A 22039-nucleotide genomic window follows, 5' to 3' on the forward strand; every position below is an offset into this window, starting at 1 on the left:
ATGGAACTGTAAGTTAGAGATGGAACAGCGATACCATTGCTATTAATGTTCAAAACTTTTGTGGTAATTTTTAGCAATCTAAAAAACGGTCACTTCTATTCAGCCGGCGTTTAACAACAAAAAAATATAATGGCAGATAAAAAGGTAGAATATTTAAAGCTATAAATTTTAGTTCTTTATTATAAGATGTTAACCTCTAGATGGGCGGTAACAATGACGGCAAGGAGAAGCGCCGCAAGGAGTCGATCCTGGACCTGTCCAAGTATCTTGAAAAACAGATCCGCGTGAAGTTTGCGGGCGGCCGCGAGGCATCCGGAATTCTCAAAGGCTACGATGCGCTTCTTAATCTGGTGCTGGACAACACTGTGGAGTATCTAAGGGACTCCGATGAGCCCTACAAACTAACCGAAGACTCCACGCGCAGTCTGGGATTGGTCGTGTGTCGAGGCACAGCTTTGGTCCTCATATGTCCACAGGACGGAGTCGAGAGCATCGCCAATCCTTTTATAACGCAATAATTGGAGGTTCCAGGTCTAGACTAAGTACAAAGCGTTTGTGGAAATCATTTAAATATATTTAGCGGAGACATACGTATAAATTATTTCTTAAATCTAGTTATACTAGGCCACGAAGTACAGCATTTGTCAGCCCGCGAAAATGGTTTAGACTTCTAAATAACATTTGGGTTTTCCTTAAACGAAATGTTTTCTATGTTGATTGAAATTTTGTTAATATTTTGTTGAAGCTTGATTTTAAAACCAAATATTTGCTCCTTGTAAAGTAAATTTTCTTAGCTCTTATCAATCAAAACAATAAATATTTTTTCTAAAATGTTAGACACCTATATCTCGAAATTTGACCACCTCAAATATTGTGTAGAAGCCATACCAACAATCTACAGGCACTTAAGTGTTTTGTGGGCTATCACCTTAGTCCAAACCGAACTCATTGCGAATCCAGGGATACTGGGCAGGACACTCCATGCACGTGTAGAAGAAACGATCCTCCTGGAGCACTCTACTCCGCACTTTGCAGACATTGGGCAGGTTGCACACTTGCTCATGGGGATCCAAATCCTTGGGCTGGCAGTGCCAGGACTCAAACTGATGCAGTTGATTGCTGGGCGTTGGATGGCGCATCCACTGAATCGCCTGCTGATTGGTCACAAAGTACACATCCGGCAGCTTTTGCAGGTCATCAAGGAATTTCTAAGCAATAGGAAAATAATTAACTCTAGCTACAATCACCATTTTTTAACACCTACCAAGAAAGCATTTAGGTAGTCGATTTTCTTGAACCAAGTGGAATGGAAATACAGGCCAAAGGGCGCCCTATTGCTGAGGTAATGCCTCTTGAAGTTGTGCGTCAGCATTCTGTAGACATCCTCGCCACTCAAATGCGGCGGGCAACTGTCCACCATACCGCACATATATTCGCCCGCCTCCAGTTGGTTCATCACCAGTTCCCAAATGCCCGGGTAGCTTCTAGAAGGACAATTTTGATTCACTCCCGTACAGCTGTGCGGCATCTTGTAGTCCAAGGTGTAGGGCCACAAGGGAGGATTCGAGTGTGGCGCCACCATGGAAGAATCGTACACGAAGCCAAACTCCTTCATCATCAAGAACTGACGATTCCAGCCGACGCGAAGAAAGGGAACGCGCATTCCCCGAATCTCCTCCATTCGGACAGCTGCAAACTTATTGATGATGTTCGCCTGGCCAACCATCTCGTCGAACCAATCCTCAATTGTGGCATTTTTCGACCACCACATCTCGGGCCCGCGGTGGCTAAAGCGAGTATTTATTTTAATAACACTGATTTGCAACTGCTGCAAGGCAAACACTTACGTGACTGAGTGCACAGCAATCTCGTGTCCATCGTTCCACAGCTTTTGCACATACTGATAGTTCGTAAACGGGTGGGAGACATAGAATGTGCCCTTTATGGGACACCCATTGGGATTTCTCCTGTTCTGGGTAAACAAAACCTTTGAGAACAGCTCCCAATTATCGTGATTAATGGCATCATCGAAGGTCAGCAGGATCATCTGCGGAACACTCTGCGCCGGAATATTTCCGGGTATCTGGGTGCCATCCTTCGAGCAGAAGCACTGAGGCAACTGGCAATTCCGGGGATCACAAGCTCCCGCCGCATTGGGGTCGTGCTCCACATCGCACCAACCCTCGTCGGAACCGTCGGGACAATCCACCGACCCATCGCAAAAGTACTCCTGCGGCAGGCAGGTGCCATCGGCGCAACCCAGTTGGTATTCATCCGCACAGTCGGCCATTTCCAGAAGTGGTTTCGGAGCCGGTGTCTCCGCACTCACATCGCAATTATCCACATTTGCCTTGAAGTCACAGATTTGACGCACCACATCGAAGAGCAGTCCCTCGGAGCACTTGAACTCGAACACCTCGCCATCGAGACAGAGGAAATACTTGGCGCACTCACTGTTCGTCCAGATCTTGTGGACCGGCCTGTTTGGATTCCGGTAGAAACGCGCATCTTGCATGCAACTGGCTGGAGTTGCAGCAACCGGTGCTCCGGAGGTCGAGCGACGGTGCCGAGTCTGGTTACTGATTATTCCATCATTGTCTGCAAAGCAGGCACACATAAACTGGGTGTGAGAGAGCCGTGTGTAATTAACAAGGAGACTAATTAATGCGTTGACCCAAAAACGAAACCACTCACGTCAACCCAAAATTAGCCATTGCCTGCCGATTGCAGCAATGTTTCTGTTTCTGATTTTTCTTTCAGCTGGATACCAATCACGCACTGGAATGGGAGGTTACATAGTTGCAAATGGCCAGCTATGATCGAGAAACACGACATAAGCCCACGTTCGCCACTTGGAATGAATAAAAAAAAAACTGGACAAATTTCAAGGAAACATGTATTCCACTTACTAATTTTAAAGTGCCTAAAAAATAAGTTGAATTATGATGACCTTTTTGATATGCTTAAGACCTCGATTAACATTATCTCGATGATCTTTGCTCATGGTAACGCCAAGATGATTTATACTAAAACTAGTCACGAAATACTACCTCATAAACAAAAGGAATAATTGTATAGCTGAGAATACCCACCAATCTAACTAACATAAAGGTCTATAAAACATACAAAATTATATAAATTCTTTTTGATGACCTTAAGGTTTTTAATTTTGCAGAAAACCTTTTTGTGATAAATCTGAAGCTTCTGGAAAAGGGGATGACTGGAAAAAAGAGTCTCCCACTGCTCCACCCACTCCAAAATACGCCCCATCCATGTGCCACATTGCGGCGGATAAACTGAAATGCGTTTGCATCATGGATTGGCAGCAATGGCCCGTAGCCGTGCCGCACTAGATCGTAACTCAGGCGATTGGGCAAGCGACGCGTGTTGGCCAAATGCAAGATGCGATCTCGACGAGATATGGCTATAACAGATAGTCCGACTGACTGTGGTCTGTGTATGTATCTCAATCGCAATCGTTAGCCGGAGCAGCTGGGCGGTTGCAGCATTTAGAAAGTAAATTTATCATCTTGGGAGTTGGAGAGGCCATGGCAGCGGGTCAGGAAAATTTCAGCAACTGTCATGGGGTTCAATGCACACGCTTTTTTTGGAGCGCGGCAAGGGGACACAGTCCAAAAACTTGGCTCCCCGTTTGTTATATAACTCCGATCGACAACTTTCACACCCAATGCGCGCGCGCATGCGCATGCCAAAAACCGAAATAAAGGCGAGACACGCATCCAATCCAATCAAAATCCGAACAAAAGTGGTGAAATTACCAATGACCAGGGCATCCAGCGAAGACGACATAATCACTATCATCAATATGAACAAACTGAGCAGTGGGTGACAGACGGAATTTCGCGTTAATAACGGTATTCGGTGTCGTTGGGCGGAAGCGACGACCTTGACTGTGAAACCCGTTTGGCCATTTACATTTACATTTTCCCCCGGGCAGAGCATTTTTCAGCCTGCTTTCCACTTTGCGTGTCGTCGTGTGTCCAATATTTTTTTAGCGTCGCGAGTGGGAAAACTAAGGAAAATCGCGAGCGGAACCGCACCAGGCCAAAGTCGAATTGTAACTGAAGTCGGGCCAAATGCAGCCGAGGTATTATATATTTGGGCATTTCTCTAACAAGAGGGTAGTAGAGAGCCCGCCAGAGAAAGCTCTTCGCTTTGGGTGATGCTTTAGTTTTGAGAGGCAGAGAGTGCCTTTTAAAATTTGGTTTTCTAGATTATTATTTATTATTATTTTATTCATAATAAAAGCGTTTGGTAATTTTAAATCGTTTTAACGTTCCCTGTCTCCCTTTATTTCCTTGACCATTAAAAATAAATTATTATTTTTTAATAATACACTCTTAGAGTTATAAGCAAATATAGACAACTTTATTGCAATTCTAAAATGACGGTTTAGTATAATTATAACTTTACGTTATAATGGCATTTCAAATTTTTACATTTACGGAAATAGATTTTGCTTAAAATTTCCGTTGTTAGGGCCGACGTAACGATATTTTTGAATTTAAATTAAAGAGCTGCCAACTTTTTTTCTCTACATGTTTCGGACTTGCTTTAAGGTTTTTTTCGGAGTACAAAACGCTGGTCTCACTGCAGTTAGCGTCCTAATTCCATTGGCGCCTGAAAAAATTCGTTCGTAATTTGAGAGGATTGGCTGTAATTTCTTTGTTTAAACTATTTCCCGATAACGGAAAAAGATGCAAAAGGCGCGACCTAGCAAGGGAACGCCCAAGGCAGCCGGTGGAGGACGCCAGAGCGGCCAGTTCCGGGTGCCGCAATTAACTGCCCAACAACAATTGCGGGCTCAGCAACAAAATGAGGAGGAGGACGCCGCCATGGACGCACTGGATGACGCCCTCATCTTTGATGACGAGGAGGGTGGCACCCGAATCGGCGATATATACATCCCGCCACCGGTGCCGCCACATTGCTCCATGGAGAGCACTGGGCCACGCCTGATCATCGCAAAGATCGTGAATGTGAATTTTAAAAGCTATGCCGGCGAAGTCGAACTGGGACCCTTCCACCAGAGTTTCACGGCCATTATTGGCCCGAATGGCAGTGGAAAGAGCAATGTCATCGACTCCATGATGTTTGTATTCGGCTGCCGCGCAAATCGCATCCGCTGCAAGCGTGTATCTACTTTAATCCATTCCTCGTCGAAGTTTCCAAATCTCCGGAGTTGCTCGGTGGCTGTTCACTTCAAGCAGATCGTGGACAAGGGTGATGGCACCTGCGAGGATGTCCCGAACTCCAGCATTGTCATCGAACGCACAGCCATGGCTGACAACTCTTCCTACTATCAGATCAACGATAAGCGGGCCCAACTTAAAGATGTGGCGAAACTGCTGAAAAAACACCATGTGGATCTGGAACACAATCGTTTCCTCATCCTCCAGGGCGAAGTGGAGTCCATTGCCATGATGAAGCCAAAGGGGCAGGCTGAAAACGAAACGGGCATGTTGGAATATCTGGAGGATATTGTGGGAACTCAACGATACATTCGCCCTCTGCAGCAAATTAACCAGAGAGTGGAACAACTTACTGATGATCGTACGGAGAAGCACAACCGCTGCAAACTGGCCGAGCGCGAAATGAAGGATCTGGAGCAACCGTTCAACGAGGCCGTCGATTATCTAAAGAAGGAAAATGAGCTGGTACGCACAAAATCCTTTCACATCCAAAAGATCATCAGCATCAAAAAGACCAAGCTGGAACAGTACACCAAGGAGCACGAAGCCCTCGTGGAGGAGATCAAAACCCTCGACGAGGGAACTGCTGCCCTAAAACAAGAAAGGGCTGAAAAGGAGTCCATCATTCGAAAGGAAATTGAGTAAGTAAAAAATTGTCTTATTTTTAAGGAATATTTTTAAATATTGTTCATTACAGAGCCTACGAATCTTTAGTGAAGAATCGCGAACAAATCAAGAAAAGGTTGGTGACCGTCGATAGAGCACATACTGAAATCCAAAGCACCATGGAGAACACAAACAAGCAGCGCAAGAAGGACAAGGCCCAGATCGAGAAAAACGAAAAGGAGTTAGAGGATCTCCACAAGCTACCGGAGAAAAATCAAAAAGAGATTGAAGAATGCAATAAGAAACTGGAGAGTTTGGAAAAGAATAAGGTGTCACTGAACGAAGAGCTTGAAAAATGTCAGGCAGAGCTGACCGAAACCACGGCGCCCTTGACCGAGAAGCGTTTGAAGCTCAGTGACGAGTTGGTCGGTCTAAAGGAGAAGGTCAACTCGGCTAAGGCGGAGCTGCAGGTGTTTGAATCGCAGTTAAAGATCCTGAAACAGGCTGAGACCACAGAGTCTAGGAAATATGAGACCCTAAAGAGCTCCTACGAGCAGTCACAAAAAAGTCTTGAGGAAAAAGTTACCAGAGTGGATGAACTCAAGGAAAGCATTCCACGCATGAAGGCGGAAATAGCCAACAAGACAGCAGAGGTGGATAAAATGGTCAAAGAAGAACGAAACCTTTCCATGCAGTGCAACAAACTGAAAACAGAAGTAAGTTTGATTTGTATTTAATTATTTTTTGTTTACTATTTGTTAATAATCTTTCCCTTAGATCAATGAAAGATCGACTATAATGCAAGCTCAGCGTTCGAACAACAAAGTCCTTGACTTCCTCATGCGTATGAAGATGGAGGGGAAAATACCAGGCATCCTGGGTCGCTTGGGAGACTTGGGTGGCATAGATGCCAAATACGATGTGGCTATTTCGACCGCATGTGGACGCCTGGACAACATTGTCACTGATAACTACGACACTGCAGCGGCGGCCATTGCTGCGCTGAAGCAGTACAACGTGGGAAGAGCCACTTTCATTACGCTGGACAAGATTGATCATTTTCGTCGTGATGCCAATTCTAAAATAAACACGTATGTGTTGTACATTTATTTCTTAAATGTTAAGTGATATATTTATTTATTTATTTTTATTTTGCAGACCAGAGAATGTACCTAGATTGTACGACCTGATAAATGTAGAGGACGATCGTGTGAGAACAGCTTTCTTTTTTGCTTTGCGCAATACGCTGGTATGCGAAGAATTGGAACAGGGAACTCGCATTGCATACGGAAGGGAGCGCTACCGAGTGGTGACCTTGCGCGGTGAGATGATCGAGATGACTGGTACCATGTCCGGTGGTGGCAATCGACCATTGCGCGGTAAGATGGGCACACAGGTACGCACTAAGACGGCAGAATCGGCCGACACCTCGCAAATGTCGCAGAAGGCGCTAGAAGAAATGCAAATTAAGGCAGAGGAGCTGCAGACTCGGGTGAACTACTGCCAGGAGCAGCAGGGCAGTCTTGAGCGCGAGATCCAGACCCTCAGAATGAATCATCAGCGGGACGAGGCAGAGTACAAGCGGTTGGCAGTGAGCATTACTTCCCTTGAACAGCAAATGGCCAGCAACCTGAAACAATGCGAGGCGCAGCGCCAACGAATGCTGAAGAAGACAACCGACGAAGGGGCCGTCAAAGAGCGAGAGGAGCAAATCGAGGCAGCCAAGCAAGAATTGGAGCAAGCTCAGCTCGCCGAACAGGCTGTCTCAAGTCGAATTGAGGAGATCCAAACCCAGTACACCGACCTGAGAAACGAAAGCGTTAAGCCCGTGGAGGCCAAGATAAAGAAGGTTAGCAGCCAGATTGAAAAGCTGGCCGCCAACGTTCGCTCTTTGAATGTGGCCTTGGCCTCCGCTGATCGCAACATTCAAAAGATCACGGGAAACAATAATAATCTTCTGGAAAACATTAAAGCTGCTGAAGAGAAATTGAGAGCCCTGAGCGAGGATCGCCAGAAGTGCGTGGAGAAAAAGGAGGAGCTAGAAAAGGAAGCCGAGGAAGCTGATTCAGCAATAGAGAACGCCAAGTCCCAATCCTCCGATATTAAGAAAGAAATAGATGAGATTACCAAGCAGGAAAACAAAAGGAACCTCGAGCGCGTTGAAATAGACACAAAGCTGCAGGCGGCGGCGGGAAAAATGAACAAGGTGAAAGCAGACATTCCCGGATGGCAGTCGCAACTGGTACCTTTAAAGCTGAACGAGATCCCTGGAGAAACTGAGCCACAGGTGCCCCTCAAAGAACTCAATGAAGAAGAGCTAGAGGCAGAGACCTTGGAAGCACTCCAATATAAGCAAACCATGCTCGAGGAAGATCTGAAAACAAAGAAGCCCAACTTGGGATGCATCAAGGAGTTCAACGAGAAACGTATAATATACTTGGACCGTGTGCGTGTTCTGGAGGACATCACCTCCAAGAGAAACGAGATGCGCGACAAATATGAGGAGGTGCGAAAGCGTCGGTACAAGGAATTCATGGATGGTTTTAGCATCATTACGAGAAAACTTAAGGAAATGTACCAAATGATTACGCTGGGCGGCGATGCCGAGCTGGAGCTCGTGGACTCCATGGATCCATTTACCGAGGGCGTTAACTTCACGGTGCGTCCGCCCAAGAAGAGCTGGAAATACATTTCGAATCTCTCAGGTGGCGAAAAGACTCTTTCCTCCCTAGCCCTAGTATTTGCCCTGCATTATTACAAACCTTCGCCGCTATACTTTATGGATGAAATCGATGCGGCTCTGGACTTTAAGAATGTATCTATTGTGGGGCACTATATAAAGGTAACTATACCTCTGATTTCGTTTCCTTTTGTGTTCTAATGCCGGAATTTTTGTCTTTAGGAGCGTACAAAGAATGCGCAGTTTATTATTGTTTCCCTCCGTGTTAACATGTTTGAGCTGTCCAACTATGTGGTGGGTATATACAAATTCAGCGACTGCACGGAGTCCATCTGCGTGCGAAACCACCCGCCCGAACTTCCCACTCAGCAGCACGTGGTCGCTAATAGTCAGTATGTAGGCGGAGCAATCGCTCAGGACAATACTCTGTTTCCCGGGAACGAGGAGAACCAATCGCCAACCCTCGTAAATAATCAAATTGAAAGTCAAGCCACATTTTCCGCACCAAATGAAAATACTGGAAGAGAAAGCCAGGCTCAGGAATCCCAGGCCAGACCCTCAGAAGAATCATCCCAGTTAAGCCATGGTTTTGGAAGGGAAACCACATTCGCTCCACCCATGGAAAGTACAATGCTTGCACAGAGTGTGGAGCGCACCGTCATCGAGGACGTCATTGAACACCCAAATGCCATACAAAGACTAACTACGAGTGTATCTTTGGAAAGTCCGCCCAGCTCTCCAGCTTAGTGTATTATCTTATTACAAGGCTACTTCAATTATTATAGGCAAACTGCAAATTGCTTCGATTTTCAGCACTGTTTTAACCTTGACATGAATATTAGACATCCTAATTTAATATAAAGGCCACAGCTGAGTTGTTCAGGGTCAATTTTTAATTTATCTTTAAATAATTATTTCTTTAAGAAAAAAAAACTTATGAATGTTAGTAAATCTTAAGCCATTTTCTGTATTAAATTTGACAATTATTTAAAGCGTCAAAAATATATTAACCGGTGGCCAACCATTGTTAGATAATTAATAAACACAGTCTTACTGACACTATTTTTTATTTAAAAGTTTTGTTATTATTATGCTACATCCTCGCATTCTTAACTAAAGCTAGCCATAATTCTTGAGCAAATCCCTTCCAGCGCCTCGGTAGTAGTATTTTTGATCGTAGTTATATCTTCGCCAGAATCGCATGCCTTAGCCACTTGGGGATCCAAAGGCAGCGAACCCAACAGCGGTACTCCCATTTCGGCACACATAGCAGCAGCTCCTCCGGTTTTGGCGGGAAAGATTTCCGAGCTATTCCCACAATTTCCGCAACGGAAACTGCTCATATTCTCGATCACGCCCACAATGGGGATATTTTGCTTCTTGCAATAGTTGATTTCCTTGCGTACATCCAGGAGAGCCACTTCCTGTGGAGTAGTCACCAAGACGGCGCGAAGAGAATCCGGTTTATTTTCGTCCTTGAGGTAGGAAACGACGGAAAGGTGTTCATCAGAGGTGCCAGGCGGTGTGTCCAGCAGTAGAAGATCAAGATTGCCCCAGTCCACCTCGCTTAAGAACTGCCGAATCATGCCGTTCTTCTTGGGACCACGCCAAATGATGGCGTCATCCACAGAGCCAAGCAGAAACCCAATGGACATAAGGCAGACATTGTCGTCGATTCCCACTGGTGACCAGCCGGAACCAGACTGATGCACATTCTCCCCTAGGGCGCCCAGCAAACGAGGTTGTGATGGACCGCAGATGTCGATGTCTAAGACGCCAAAGTTACTATCCGGAAAGCTTCTGGCTAGGTATCGGGTCAGTAAGCTGGTCACCGTGCTCTTCCCCACGCCTCCCTTGCCAGAGAGGATCAACAGCTTGTGTCGAACATCTTTGAGGGATTCAGCCACTAAAGCTTTGCCCGGATCCTCAAGTTTTTTGTTGGGATCACTGCAGATTCTCTGGTTCGGACAACCGGCACAGGCGCTTTCTTTTCCAGCCCGCTCACTTTCCACGCCAGGACAGTGTTCCGGTGGAGGTGCTTCCATTTCATTAATATTTAATTGCGGATTTTTGTAAATTAAATTGTGAAATTATAAGCTGATAACAAGGGAAAAGTGTGGCCAGCTCAAGAATACTTAAGTTAGAATGTTTGTTAAATTCTAATTAATTTAAATTATTTATATTTTTATTATTTATTTTTCTTATATTTTATATAAGATGTATAGAGTTTTTCATTTTATTTTTTTTTTCGCTTTCAAGTAAGGAAATATTTATTTAGTATATTTTTCAGGGAATTCTTAAACCCGCACAGGGCCACACTGCACCTAACTATTGCTTGTCATTGCATTTCGGCAACTCACAAACAGCTTAAAATTTTTCACGAGAGCCCGAAAAGTACATAAATAATTTCAAGATGGAAACACTGCTGGGTATCAAGGGTCCCGACTTCGTAATGCTGGCGGCGGACACCACCCACGCCCGCTCTATAATCGTGATGAAGGAGGGTAAGCAAATGGGCCTCGATGTTCTTGGCGGCTTGTGTCTCATTTGGTGGCTTTACTTTTTCCAGATGAGAACAAAATCCATAAGGTTTCGGATAATCTGCTTATATCGACAACTGGTGAATCAGGAGATACGGAGCAGTTTACCGAGTTTATCTCCAAAAACATAGCATTATACAAGATGCGCAATGGATACGATTTAAGTCCGCATGCGGCGGCGCATTTTACGCGCAAGAACCTTGCGGAATATCTTCGCAGTCGCACGCCCTACCAGGTGTTCATGTTTGTAGCGGGGTAAGCATAACTTAGTTATTTCTACTTCTCGTCTAATTTGTTTTTATCATCTAGATACGATCCCACCGACGGTCCCGAGCTCACCTTTATTGATTACCTGGCCAATGCCAAGTCCCTCAATTATGCCGGTCACGGCTATGGTGCGGTGTTCGCATCCAGCATTTATGATCGCTACTGGCACCCCAACATCACCCAGGAGGAAGCCTACGATGTCTTTAAGAAGTGCATTGTCGAGATTCAGAAGCGACTGGTCGTCAACCTCAAGAACTTTAATGTCGCAGTGGTGGACAAGGATGGTGTGCGGTATCTGGAACCTATCAGTGCCAAGAGCCTTTCCGAATACAACGCGTCCGCTTAGTTAGGTTTTTATTTGAGCATTCTAAATGCAAAGTCTGTAATAAAAAACGGCTGGATTTTGGCTACTTTGGTACGAAGAGATTCAACCATATTTTTTGTATTCTAATATTAGGGGTATGTTTTATCAATCACATTTTTCTATAAATGAAATATACTTCTTAAACTTTCCTTAAATGGGCACCTAAAAATTAAATTTTGTTGTTTTTTTTTTAAGTTTTTAAATATTTAAATGATTTTCTTCAGCGTGGGTGGTATTTTTTTTATGTTCAAAGTATTTTTGACTACACCTTGTGCAGTCACTCTGAAAGTTGTTACACAAAATAAATAGTATTTTTTTAACCCAAAATGAGCCTTGATCAACAACCAGCTGTAGACCCCCACAATCCCCATGGACTTGGTGAATTTAAAGCCTAACCAATAAAAACTTAAAGTAATTATCCTCCCGATAGGTGACCCTAACGATACTAGGTTGCGCAAAGTGGAGCGGGAAGTGTTGATACCCAAGATAATGCGGGATCGTGCCAAGACGGAATTTTGCTCTAAGGAAGTCGCTGATTTTGAGGAGTGCTGCAAGGCCAGCAGCATATTAATGGTGGCCACCTGCCGGAAGCAGAATTCAGCCCTGAGGGATTGCCTCACCCAATGGTACCAAAACGAAGCCTTTAAAGAAGAGTGTAAGCAGATATATCTTCAGGAACGGGCTGATTATCGAAGCACCGGGATACCAAAGAAGCATCGCCTGGAGAGAATGTAGACTCCTTCAATAGTAGTTCCTTATTGTTGTTTGCTTTGTACAAAAGTTATGTAATTGAAACGCCGCACAATTGTCTCCGTTACTGTGGTTTTCCCAAGATCCAGGGGTTTGGTTAAATCGCTTGCGTGATTGACAATTAAAAGCAGTACATCCTTATCCGAAGTTTCCGCCACACGTTGAATGCCTTTTAAGTTCTTTGATTGATAGTATTCTATTTCACTGGGAGTTTGAACCAGAACTAAGAAGCTGGCATGATACAAACGGGGGCTTTGCTTGTAGATAACTGAAACAGGTGATATAAATAATATAAATGGAAATTGTACATACCAGAGACAAAACACTTACGAAAATCACCGCCAAACTTGATGCCACTCTTGATCACCCAATTTTTGGACTTCAAATACACATAGCAGGCCAAGTTCTCCACAAATCTTGCATTTAGCTCCTTGGCAGCCTTCATAAAAAGGTGAAAATCAATGGCGCTACCGGACAAGCTGGTTATTTCTAAAACTTCCAAATAGTAAGCCAGGAAGCAGGACTCCTCCATTCCCAGGAGCAGCTTTTCATCCTCGTCACCAGAAGCCAGTCCGCCACGAGATTTGCTTCCCTTGCCAAAACAACCGTTGTCATACAGATTCTTAGCCTGAACGGGATCCGGTATCTCCACAGCTAGTCCCGTAAATCTTCCTTGATACCGCTCTCCGTTTTCGCAGCTCGGAAAAGGATTGCAATTTACACTTTTGTTGAAGCAGCGCTTTTTTTTGCAATGAAATGAATACTGCATTTTTTATAATTCAAGTTGTGATTTGGTCATACTTAGAATTCTTTTGAGTATGGTATATCTTAACAGTTGGTTCACGGTTACACTGTAATAAAAGTAAACAAATAACTCCACATTAGCTGACAACTTAAAATAAAAAAAAACTTAAAGTGAGTGTAGCTTACCGGGGAATTTTATCCCTTTCTTATTACTTGGTTTTTAGGAAAATGGAGGAGGACGAAGTTTGCCGGGTGTGCCTGCAACAGGAAGGCGATATGATTAATATATTCGATAGTACGCAGGACCAAGAAATCTCAATTGCAGAAATGATTGCTCATTGGTCCGGCTACCAAGTTAAAAAGGGGGATATGCTCCCGGAAACCATTTGCCCAACTTGCTTGGAGGATGCTCGAGCGACATTTGGACCTAACCAAAATATTGAAAAGGATGAAATCTACGAAATTTCAGACAGCCAAGATTCGATTTCAGATCAGGGAACTAAAATCAATCTTGAAATTATAGATAAAGGGAATTTAAACATGACCGAAGAATACGAGGTAAAGAACGAGCCAATTGAGGACGAAGTTTTCGTACAGGCAGTCTGTAAAACAATAGGCAACATGATTGATCCGTCGATCGAGACAGAGGATCAAGATCTCTTCGATGAACAAATATGCAAGATAGAAGTCAATGAGACAGATCTAACCGATCTTGAGACCAGACCCAGCTTACCTAACCCGAACTTACCTTCCCGCAGCAAACGGCGCTATAAGTGTTCCCTGTGCCCGAAATCTTTCACGGATGCCTCAAAGTTTAGTCAACACATTCTGACCCACTCAGGTGACGATGAGGACGATGGACAAAAGTCTTCGTCTTCAGAAACAGATATAGGCTCCTCCTCGTACGAAGAGAACGTCTGTTCGTCAGCTTCAGAAAAAAAGTCCAACGTGAAAAGGCGATCAAAGTGTTCCCACTGCCAGAAAACATTTCCGACCGTAACACTATTAAAAAAACACGTTCTTACCCATTCGGCGATAAAAAAAAATAAATCGAAATCCGATTTGCCTGCATCAAAGATAAAACCCGTTCCTTATATGCCCTACAAATGTAATTATTGTCCAAAAACTTTTAAAGACGAAGATTCCTATAAGTTGCATGCTCGACACCACGGTAAAAAGTACCGTTGCTCTCGTTGTCCCAAAACTTTCTCGGATGCTAGACTTTTGAAGGACCATTATTTAAGTCATTTTAGGGATCAATCCGAGAAAACCAAGCAAGCACCAAATCCTTCGAACCGAGTTTTCAAATGCCCCAAGTGCCCCAAGTCCTTTCCGTACGCCTCTAGTTGCAGTCGCCATTTATTGAGCCATTCGGAAACACGACCTTATAAATGTCCCCATTGCCCGAACTCGTATGCCCGTCCCTATGCCCTTCGGTACCATGTTTTGTCGCACTCCGGAGAACGATCGCACAAGTGCGATAAGTGTTCAAAGGCTTTTCTGCGCACCCATCATCTCAAGGCCCATCTGCTAACCCACACAGTTAAGAATGAAAAAGACAGGCCCCACAAATGTTCTGATTGCAATAAGTCCTTCCTGAACAAATCTGATTTCAGACGGCACATGAAGACTCACACTGGGGAAAAACCCCACAAGTGCGATTTTTGCCAAAAGAAGTTTTCCCGTGGTAGCTGTCTCAGGATTCATATCCGATCTCACACTGGGGAAAAACCGTATAAGTGCAACTACTGTTCAAAGTCCTTTACTGTTAATAGCAATATGCAAAAACACCAAAATGTATGTAAACTTGAAATTGCAACAAGCGACTCAAGTAGTTCTGTAACCAAATAAACTGTAAATACAATTTTATTGACTATAATAGAGAATATATTTTATTGTGGCGGGGTCTACAAACTTTATTTTGAATGTAACCTGAATTAAATTAAAAAAAGTTTTTAAACTTACAATGATAATGTGTTATTTTCGAAAAAAAAAATCACGTTGGCAGTCTCAACCTATCGATATTTCGTTAGCACGCTCTATTCACCTGTCGATTGCCACCAATCGAATATTCGATTGAAGACTGAAGAAAAGTCACAAGACCAGTCAGCTGAATTTCGGTGCTTTGTCGCAGTAGTGTGAAAAACACTCGGTAATATTTGATAAATTTTCATAAATTCTGTGCTTGAATTTGTGTCCACCGAGCGTCGTTGCAAAAAGCCCTCAAAATGACTACCGCCTTGTATTTGCCCGAGGAAAACATTGGTGAGTTTTCCCACCCGCCCCTCCAGCGCAGTCGACCTTTGCGAAAAATCGAAGTGAGAGTGTGTGGGTTGTGGGGTGCTGCGCTGGGCAGAGCCACCCTATCACATGAACACCCCCATTAACCTGAGTATTTGGATAACCCCATCGCAGATATGATTGCTGCCACCTCGGTGCTGCAGCAGCAGGCGGCTGACATTCGCACCAGGACGATCAACTGGGCATCCTACATGCAGTCTCAGATGATCAGCGAGGAGGACTACAAGGCGATTAGTGCGTTGGACAAGTCACGCGCCAGCTACTTGGCCCAGAACTCCAGCCAGGTGGTGAAGACCCTGCTCAATCTGGTCTCGCACCTGTCCAAGGACTCGACCATCCAGTACATTCTTGTGCTGCTCGACGATTTGCTGCAGGAGGACCGCTCCCGCGTGGACCTGTTTCACGAGACTGCCGGCAAGCTGAAGCAGTGCATCTGGGGTCCGTTTCTGAACCTGCTGAACCGACAGGATGGATTTATTGTCAACATGTCGTCGCGCATCCTAGCCAAGTTCGCCTGCTGGGGCCACGAGACCATGCCCAAGTCCGATCTGAACTTCTATCTGCAGTTCCTCAAGGATCAGCTGGCCAGCAATGTGAGTCTGCGTGCGTGTTTATGGAGGAAAGCCCTCTGAAAGCATGTTTATGTTGTCTATGATCTGTATATAAAGCCAGGAAAGCATGTGAATGCAGTTGCAGCAAATATGTAGCAACTTTTTTAAGCAATTCTTACTCTGGTGATAAATCAAAAAGGCCTGCGTTTCAAGCATCAAAGTCATGCAAGATTCAAAATTTATTTCAAATATTTCCCTGTGCACACTTTGCTGGTTATAAAGTGTTTTAAATCCTGCCAGTTTCCTCCTGACTTCAGTGCAATTCTTGAATTTTATTTATATATAGAAGAAATTTAATAATTACAAAAAAATAAAATAATAGAGTTGTTAATAAGGCAGTCAACATAAAGCATGAGTTGCAACGTTTGTACTTAACATAATAAGTTAGCATGTTTCTCGATTGATTGACTTATGTTATTATTATAAATAGAAAAAATCTCTATACCAGAATATGAACTAACAAACGGAAGTTTCTAAACATATTCTACTTGATATGTATGGAAAATAACAACTTTGCTCAGATCTAACAAACTTAATTCTCAGCTTTCTGCATGCTTTGTTAGTTTTGCTTTCTGTATATACTCTTAATGATTATTTCAATTGAAACTAAACCAAACTGATCTCGTACAAGTCTAAACCGCAAACGAAACTGACCTCGTCTTGGTGAAATACTCGTTAAATCTCTGCAAATGAGGAGTCAACATTATGCCATACATTAGCACTCAGAATCTTGTCACTTCATATCAGAACCGTAAATTATCCTGGTTATATTCCGCCACCTCACTCCTACCGATCATCACGTGCAGTCGTGTGTCATGTGTCACAAATAGCACCCGAATATAATTTTGTTATTTACCTTGTGTTCTTGTCCATCAATCGTATTTTTCTGTTCCGTTGCACTTCAACCCGAGAAAAATTTTAATTTATATGCAATTTACCATCTATGGCTCGATTGAATCGATGTCTTTGGACGAACCACCCCCACGACCTCTGAACCCATCCTAGAGCTTAGCCTATCTGCAAGAGATGGCCCAGCTGGCCAAGCGGACACAAACGATCATTGTGCACTCGCATGGACAGCATGGCAAAGACAAAGACCACCATGGCCACCAGTACAGTCCCACATTGGCCCAGCTGCAGCAGCAGCACGAGCTGGCCGAGAGGGCCAACGAGAGCTATCGGGAGGTGGGCGCTAGCAGTGACCACCAGCAGCAGGACGGCAAAAGTGTGATACCGGTATTCCAAAAAATTAAACCCAACAAACCCAACTCGCAGAAATCCACTCGCCGAAACAACCAAACATCCACTTACCCACCCACTACAACACACAAAAACACGAATAAACTATTAAACATAAATGAATACACGAAGAACCATGGTCGATAAGTTCAGTTACGATAAAATAATGCAAATTAAAAAACTAAAATTTGAAAGCCTGTATAAACCACCTTACAACGCAATTCAATTACCTGTTTAACATTTGGTAATTGTTAGTTTTTATTTATTTCAACGAATGGAAATTTGTATAGATATTTTATTCGGTTTTGCAAAAAGTAACGAATACGACCATTGTTATAGTACTCAATCGACCTTTTTCGACTGGGATCCGTGTGTTTGTGTGGTATTTCTTAGTCTATTTCGTTACTGTTTACTAACCCAACTAACTAGCGCGTGAGGAAATATTAGATGAATCCGGCGCGAAGGACTTAGCAACCAGTGTTGTCAAGCAGTGTATGCAAGCATATCAGTGTGGTGTAAAGGTAATACAAGGTTCATGTGATGGTGAAAGCTACACGAAAATCGACTAAAATTACACAATTACAAAACAATGGTATAAGGTGAACTGTTCGAACCCCCATTGCTGTTGCATCTTCAGCTCTTTTTATATGTTGTCCACTCTCTATTTCACTTTGTTACTTCTACTGTATGTAGCTTATAGAAATGATCATTGTTGTAGCTAGAGAAAAATAGATTCCAGCTGATATCGTCATAACTAACAAAGCTAACAAAAAATAGAAATGTCCAATCTAAGAAAACACTAATAAAAATTGTTTTCATTAATATAGAACAACGAATACATTCAATCGGTGGCCCGTTGCCTGCAGATGATGCTTCGCGTGGATGAATACCGATTCGCCTTTGTGGGCGTCGATGGAATCAGCACTCTGATCCGTATCCTCTCGACCCGTGTGAACTTCCAGGTGAGTTTGAAATTGAAATGCGTAAATTGTTTGGTACAATTTAAATTCGATTTCTTATTCATAGGTGCAATACCAGTTGATCTTCTGCCTGTGGGTGCTGACCTTCAATCCCCTGCTGGCCGCCAAGATGAACAAGTTCAGCGTGATCCCCATCCTAGCCGATATCCTCAGCGATTGTGCCAAGGAGAAGGTGACCCGCATCATCCTCGCGGTCTTCCGCAATCTGATCGAGAAGCCGGAGGATTCCTCGGTGGCCAAGGACCATTGCATCGCCATGGTCCAGTGCAAGGTGCTGAAGCAGCTATCCATTCTTGAGCAGCGCCGTTTCGACGATGAGGACATTACCTCCGATGTGGAGTACCTCAGTGAGAAACTCCAGAACTCCGTGCAGGACCTTAGCTCCTTTGATGAGTACGCAACTGAGGTGCGCAGCGGTCGCTTGGAATGGTCGCCCGTCCACAAGTCGGCCAAGTTCTGGCGCGAGAATGCCCAGCGCCTGAACGAGAAGAACTACGAGCTGCTGCGTATCCTTGTCCACCTGCTGGAGACCTCCAAGGACGCCATCATCCTCTCTGTCGCCTGCTTTGACATCGGAGAGTACGTGCGCCACTATCCTCGCGGCAAGCAGTGAGTATACAGTATAGTTATCTGAAATACCCACTATAGTAAACTTCTAACAAACATTTTATTTTAGTGTGCTGGAGCAGCTGGGAGGCAAACAGATCGTGATGCAGCATCTGGGCCACGAGGATCCCAATGTGCGATATGAAGCCCTGCTGGCCGTCCAGAAGCTGATGGTACACAACTGGTTAGTATGGATTTAGAATGCCCATCCTCTCATGCCACCCTCAAATCCGCATATAGGTGCTGTGATCCTCATCTCATTCGTTGTCAATCCATTACCAAGCACATCCTCAAAATTCGCTGTATATTCAATGTGCGTTTGTTTCTCTCTTTGTATTTATCAGGGAATACCTGGGCAAGCAGCTGGAGAAGGAAAACGAGAACCAGAAACAAGGTGCCGCCCCCATCACCGGCAAGGCCTAAGTGGTCCAAACAATCAGTCATCCATGCACAGGCACACAACAAATAATTTAGCTAGGCCGCCAGCCTGAGACCTTAACTAACAATAAGAGCAGTATGGGGATTTATATCTCCAACCTGATCCCCTACTTCTCCACCATACTTACAACGATGTTTGTTTTTGCTACCCCTGAGCGCATGTTTGCTCCCTGTTAAAACTAAGTTCTTGTTTAGCCCATACCTCCGTCTATCTCCCCTTACACCCCCTTAGCCCATTGAACGCATTGAGAGAACAATTCGATTTTTTGTTGGCATTCCAAAAAAACAATTCAGTGTAATGGCAGAGCAAATACAAACAGCTATCCTCAACGATTGTTCCATTTAATTTGATTGTTTACATTTTGTTGTTATTATTTGTGTTCTTAATTTTATGTGTGCGCCGCTGTACAGAGTTTTCTAAACCAGATGATATGCACTCTTTATGTATTATAATCGCGCCAGCGCACCCATAACTAAACAAAAACAAAAATATATTGTATAAACCTATCAAGTATTTCTTTCATTTAAAACTAAATCCAATAAGCATAATTGAAATGAAAATATGTATTGCATAATAATGTTGTTATTAAAGTGTATGATAAAGTTTTGCGAGTAAAAAATATACATAAAAAATCATAAATTTCCTCTGTGGTCTTGTATAATTGTATCAGTTGTGATACTTTTGGCGCGAGGACAAGATGGAGAACACGCTTTTCGAGAATGCTAAGAAGCTTTACGATCACAAACTCTACGAGTGCGTGATTCCAGTGGCCAAATTCCTAAGGACGGCGATGAAGAATGATTGCAATGTAGCCACTCTGGAGATGGAGTACCACGTGCAGCTGTACCTCAGCATATCCGAGTACAAAGAACGACAATTTCGAGCCTCGCTGCGACACTTGGAGAACCTGATCCACCAGCGAAAATTGATGGTGCGCCACAAAAACGCCTGTTTGTTGGCCATCGAGAGCGCCTATCCGGAGTTTGGGGACATCGAGCTGCGTCGCCGAGTGTTATCGTGAAATGGGTAACCCCGGAATGGCCACAGCCACCTTGCTGCAGATTCCGGTCAAGTTGCGTACGCCGAGAGTCAACCTGATGCTGGCCAGACTGCAGCATCCAGGCAATAGATCGGGGTGCGCCAGCAAGGCGGAAGCCCTGTTTGCCTACAAAGAGGTCGTCCGCGAGTGTCCCATGGCTCTCGAGGTGATCGAGGCGCTTCTCGAGCTGAAAGTTGATGGCAACGAGGTCAACTCGCTGGTGCTGCACGCTGCCACGGTGCCCGGCAACTTTGACTGGCTGGGTACATGGATTCAGGGCCTGGCGCAGCAAGCACTTGGCTGCGGCACGCACCTTTCAAAAGCTGCAGGACACCAGCCTGCTGCACTGCAGCGAGCACCTGATGATGGCGCTGGACAGGTGCCTCTATTACTACGGCAATTACTCCGAGGCGGAGCAGATTTTCTCGGCCACGATCAGGGCCAATCCGGATAATGTGGAGGCCATCGGCCTGTTGGCCGTCGTTCGCTCTAGCCTGGAGGATCGGAGCAGTAGCAACACCACGGACATGGATCGCCTTTACGCCCAGGTGACTTCCGAGCCCAAGTATTCGGCGGAGCATTGGTTCGTCCACGCCCAGTCCATGTTCGATTCGGGCAAGTTTGAGCGGGGCTTGAGCTTTGTGGATCAATGCCTGGCATCGAAACCTCGCCACCAGGAGGCTCTGATCCTGCGCCCCCGACTGCTCGCCTCCTTGGGGCGGCAGGAGGAGGCGGCGGTGGCCTTTCGTATGGCCCAAACTATCGTGCCCTATCGATTCGAAGTTTTCCGGGGTCTTTTTCAGTGCTATTTGGACCAGAAGCGATTTAAGGAGGCTCATGCCTTAAGCAACTGGACGCTACAAACTTTCCCAAACTCGCCCAGAAGCCTAACGATGTTAGGTCGTACTCTCTTCAACACGCCCAATCCGTTGGTTAAAAAGAGTGCTCGCAAGTTTGCCCAGAAGTCCCTGAAGATAGATCCGAACTACTCGCCAGCGGTGCTTTTAATGGCCGATATCTGTCAGTTCGAAGGTGCACCAGAAGACTCTATTAAGCTGCTGGAGGACTACGTCTCTCTCTTTCCGCAGACCAATCTGTTCACGCGTCTCGGCGATATTCTGCGTTGTCAATTGCAACCCATCAGGGCTTTGGAATACTACCACAAGGCGTTGGGAAGGGATCCCAAGTGCGAGCTTGCTTTGGAAGGGATAAGTTTACTGAGATACTGCAGCCCGTCCTCCGTTTTAGAGGAAGATGGCACTATTAAGTTGGATCCCCAGCCGACTACCCCTCAATCCAAGAGTCTGGAGTGTGTGGATAGTGATTTTTTAAAGCACTTCGTCCTCTCTTCGAAGGACTCTTTGAATGGTCGAGAGGCATCCTCATCACCGGCAGCCAGGTCAGGTCAAGATGGCGACGGCGATGAAGCTGTTTGGCACGATGTTGATACGGATACCAATTATGATGGTCATTGAGTAGGGCCACTTGAGTCGAAGATCTCTTACGTTTTTATTTATGTCAATTGTTCTAATAAGCAATCAAGTTTGTTACTAAATTATGAAGTGTAGTTTAAGTATTATTTTCCTTTTGTTTGAAAAGAATGTTATGTCGAGGTGCAATAAATATGAATACTGAAAAGCACGTGCTAAAAGAGAGGAAT

General features: G+C 44.6%; 9 protein-coding genes and 1 pseudogene across 10 annotated transcripts; 7 read left to right on the forward strand and 3 right to left on the reverse strand.

Moving 5' to 3' along the window:
- Positions 1-34: 34 nt before the first annotated feature.
- On the forward strand, positions 35-590 carry LOC108098202 (U6 snRNA-associated Sm-like protein LSm7). Its single transcript, XM_017200939.2, has 2 exons — positions 35-144; positions 201-590. Exons 1-2 carry the CDS (start codon positions 130-132, stop codon positions 516-518), a joined length of 333 nt encoding a protein of 110 aa, XP_017056428.1. The 5' UTR covers positions 35-129; the 3' UTR covers positions 519-590.
- Positions 553-4069, reverse strand: LOC108098191 (chitin deacetylase 1). Its single transcript, XM_017200926.2, has 4 exons — positions 3780-4069; positions 1848-2598; positions 1265-1787; positions 553-1208 (listed from the first exon to the last, which is right to left on the reverse strand). Exons 1-4 carry the CDS (start codon positions 3961-3963, stop codon positions 930-932), a joined length of 1737 nt encoding a protein of 578 aa, XP_017056415.1. The 5' UTR covers positions 3964-4069; the 3' UTR covers positions 553-929.
- Positions 4070-4610: 541 nt separating this feature from the next.
- On the forward strand, positions 4611-9535 carry LOC108098189 (structural maintenance of chromosomes protein 4). Its single transcript, XM_017200924.2, has 5 exons — positions 4611-5854; positions 5911-6535; positions 6597-6910; positions 6978-8661; positions 8722-9535. The coding sequence occupies exons 1-5, from the start codon at positions 4719-4721 to the stop codon at positions 9244-9246; spliced, it is 4284 nt and encodes a 1427-aa protein (XP_017056413.1). The 5' UTR covers positions 4611-4718; the 3' UTR covers positions 9247-9535.
- Positions 9536-9549: 14 nt separating this feature from the next.
- Positions 9550-10643, reverse strand: LOC108098197 (cytosolic Fe-S cluster assembly factor NUBP1 homolog). Its single transcript, XM_017200935.2, has one exon. It carries the CDS (start codon positions 10542-10544, stop codon positions 9609-9611), a length of 936 nt encoding a protein of 311 aa, XP_017056424.1. The 5' UTR covers positions 10545-10643; the 3' UTR covers positions 9550-9608.
- A 180-nt stretch (positions 10644-10823) lies between these two features.
- LOC108098199 (probable proteasome subunit beta type-2) lies at positions 10824-11732 on the forward strand. The gene is made up of 3 exons (XM_017200937.2): positions 10824-11003; positions 11069-11294; positions 11349-11732. Exons 1-3 carry the CDS (start codon positions 10913-10915, stop codon positions 11650-11652), a joined length of 621 nt encoding a protein of 206 aa, XP_017056426.1. The 5' UTR covers positions 10824-10912; the 3' UTR covers positions 11653-11732.
- A 182-nt stretch (positions 11733-11914) lies between these two features.
- On the forward strand, positions 11915-12579 carry LOC108098200 (COX assembly mitochondrial protein homolog). Its single transcript, XM_017200938.2, has 2 exons — positions 11915-12048; positions 12101-12579. Exons 1-2 carry the CDS (start codon positions 11997-11999, stop codon positions 12403-12405), a joined length of 357 nt encoding a protein of 118 aa, XP_017056427.1. The 5' UTR covers positions 11915-11996; the 3' UTR covers positions 12406-12579.
- Positions 12426-13204, reverse strand: LOC108098198 (tRNA-splicing endonuclease subunit Sen2-1). The gene is made up of 2 exons (XM_017200936.2): positions 12751-13204; positions 12426-12688 (listed from the first exon to the last, which is right to left on the reverse strand). Exons 1-2 carry the CDS (start codon positions 13187-13189, stop codon positions 12426-12428), a joined length of 702 nt encoding a protein of 233 aa, XP_017056425.1. The 5' UTR covers positions 13190-13204.
- An 85-nt stretch (positions 13205-13289) lies between these two features.
- Positions 13290-15015, forward strand: LOC108098171 (zinc finger protein 436-like). The gene is made up of 2 exons (XM_043208409.1): positions 13290-13335; positions 13389-15015. Exon 2 carries the CDS (start codon positions 13393-13395, stop codon positions 15013-15015), a length of 1623 nt encoding a protein of 540 aa, XP_043064344.1. The 5' UTR covers positions 13290-13335; positions 13389-13392.
- A 233-nt stretch (positions 15016-15248) lies between these two features.
- On the forward strand, positions 15249-19846 carry LOC108098193 (V-type proton ATPase subunit H). Of its 2 annotated transcripts, XM_017200929.2 has the most exons (7): positions 15249-15429; positions 15580-16058; positions 17082-17312; positions 18143-18277; positions 18342-18904; positions 18972-19085; positions 19246-19846. In XM_017200929.2, exons 1-7 carry the CDS (start codon positions 15393-15395, stop codon positions 19322-19324), a joined length of 1638 nt encoding a protein of 545 aa, XP_017056418.1. In that variant the 5' UTR covers positions 15249-15392; the 3' UTR covers positions 19325-19846. The 2 variants fall into 2 exon arrangements, with proteins under 2 accessions (XP_017056418.1, XP_017056419.1); XM_017200930.2 differs by lacking the exon at positions 17082-17312.
- Positions 19847-20037: 191 nt separating this feature from the next.
- LOC108098190 lies at positions 20038-22026 on the forward strand (annotated as a pseudogene).
- Positions 22027-22039: the final 13 nt, after the last annotated feature.

The sequence above is a fragment of the Drosophila ficusphila genome, unplaced genomic scaffold (assembly GCF_018152265.1).
Source record: "Drosophila ficusphila isolate 14025-0441.05 unplaced genomic scaffold, ASM1815226v1 contig_436, whole genome shotgun sequence".
In the NCBI taxonomy this organism is placed as follows: domain Eukaryota; kingdom Metazoa; phylum Arthropoda; class Insecta; order Diptera; family Drosophilidae; genus Drosophila; species Drosophila ficusphila.